Source organism: Austrofundulus limnaeus, unplaced genomic scaffold (genome assembly GCF_001266775.1).
Source record: "Austrofundulus limnaeus strain Quisiro unplaced genomic scaffold, Austrofundulus_limnaeus-1.0 Scaffold1653, whole genome shotgun sequence".
NCBI classification, from domain to species: domain Eukaryota; kingdom Metazoa; phylum Chordata; class Actinopteri; order Cyprinodontiformes; family Rivulidae; genus Austrofundulus; species Austrofundulus limnaeus.
In genome coordinates, this window is record NW_013954055.1 from 40,856 (window position 1) to 42,517 (window position 1,662).

At 45.4% G+C, this 1,662-nt stretch overlaps 1 protein-coding gene across 1 annotated transcript in view; it reads right to left on the reverse strand.

Moving 5' to 3' along the window:
• Positions 1–694: 694 nt before the first annotated feature.
• The window catches only part of phaf1 (phagosome assembly factor 1), an 11,924-nt gene continuing 10,956 nt past the window's right edge, over positions 695–1,662 (reverse strand). The window contains exon 16 of the mRNA XM_014033176.1: positions 695–1,040. Within this exon, the coding sequence (XP_013888630.1) occupies positions 945–1,040 (96 nt within the window). The 3' untranslated portion in view covers positions 695–944. The remainder of the gene's footprint in view (positions 1,041–1,662) is intronic.

The following is a 1,662-nucleotide window of genomic DNA, read 5'->3' on the forward strand; positions in this document are numbered from 1 at the left end:
GCACAAGCTTCAAACTTCAGCGTTGGCTGCGATTTTGACGCTGAAATCGCGTTCGGTGTGAACGCACCATAAGGGTGGGGCACGGGTCAAGTAAGAAGGCGTCCATTAGTGCAAATGTAAAAATGAGTTATAATAAATTATTGACGGTGACGGGCCATTAACGACTCACAGGAAGATTTCATCACAAACCAAACGGAGACTTGAGCTCGTTGACGGCGTCAGACCAGGAGTTTGTTTGTTTATCTTGCTGTAAACAAACAAAGAAACGAGTCAGAGATAAACGAGCGCAGATGTGAAATGTGGCGACTGAAAATCAAATCAAATGAAATGAACGTGTTTGTTGGTGAGAGCAGGAGCAGATCTGGGACTTCAGCTGACCCGGCCCGGTTCTGACCACGCCTCTCTAACCGGGTCGCCTCCTGAACTGGGTGTTTGGCTCTGGGGGGGGTCTTAGAAGGACTGGAGCGGTCTGGTTCCTGGTTGGATGCAGGAGGACGGGTGGTGGCAGTGCAGCTGTCTGACACGACTTCAGGCTGTAGTTTGAGTCTGGTCACTCCGGTGGTTTTATGGTTGATGATTGAAGTCCAGGAGACGAGCAGCGGAGGAACTCAAAGGTCTCGGCTCGGCCTCGTTCGGGCCGACGGACGGCACCGTCCTGTGGACTCTGTGGTTCTGGATGAACTCTGACAGGATGCAGATTTTATATCTTTTACTCCAAAGCATGCTTGACGCTCCAAAAGCACAAAGCCGTTCCCAGACCCGGGAAGGTCCAAATGTGCTTGGCGACCGGTTCTGATTGGAAGAATAAATCGTAGAGCCCGACAGGAGAAGCTAACATTTACCAGGTCTGATTTATCGGAGCTGGACTGGTAAAAATCTGGCTCTGGTTTGTGTAAGAACTCCACTCTGGTCGGCCGGAGCAGCAGAAGGTTCTGGTTGTCGGTTCAGTGGGAACTGGCACTGGACCCGAGCCGGGCCTGACTGCTGGTCCTTGGAGCTCCGTACAGGGTCACTGATGCTATGTGGTTATTCTGCATCACCTGGAGGACGAGACACCGACAGGTGTTTGATTGGTTTAACCAGAGTTTTATACATCCAACCAGTTATACATCCAACCAATTATACATCCAACATCCAATTATACATTCATCCATCCAATTATACATCCAACATCCAATTATACATCCATCCATCCAATTATACATCCAACCATCCAATTATCCATCCAACCATCCAATTATACATCCAACCATCCAATTATACATTCATACATCCAATTATACATTCATCCATCCAATGATACATCCAACCATCCAATGATACATCCAACCATCCAATTATACATTCATCCAACCAATTATACATCTAACATCCAATTATACATCCAACCATCCAATTATAAATTCATCCAACCAATTATACATCCATCCAACCAATTACACATCCAACCATCCAATTATACATCCATCCATCCAATTATACATCCATCCATCCAATTATACATCCATCCATCCAATTATACATCCATCCATCCATCCATCCAACCATCCAATTATACACCCAAGATCCAATTATATAACCATCCATCCAATTATACATTCATCCATCCAATTATACATCCAACCATCCAATTATACATCCAACCATCCAATTATACATCCA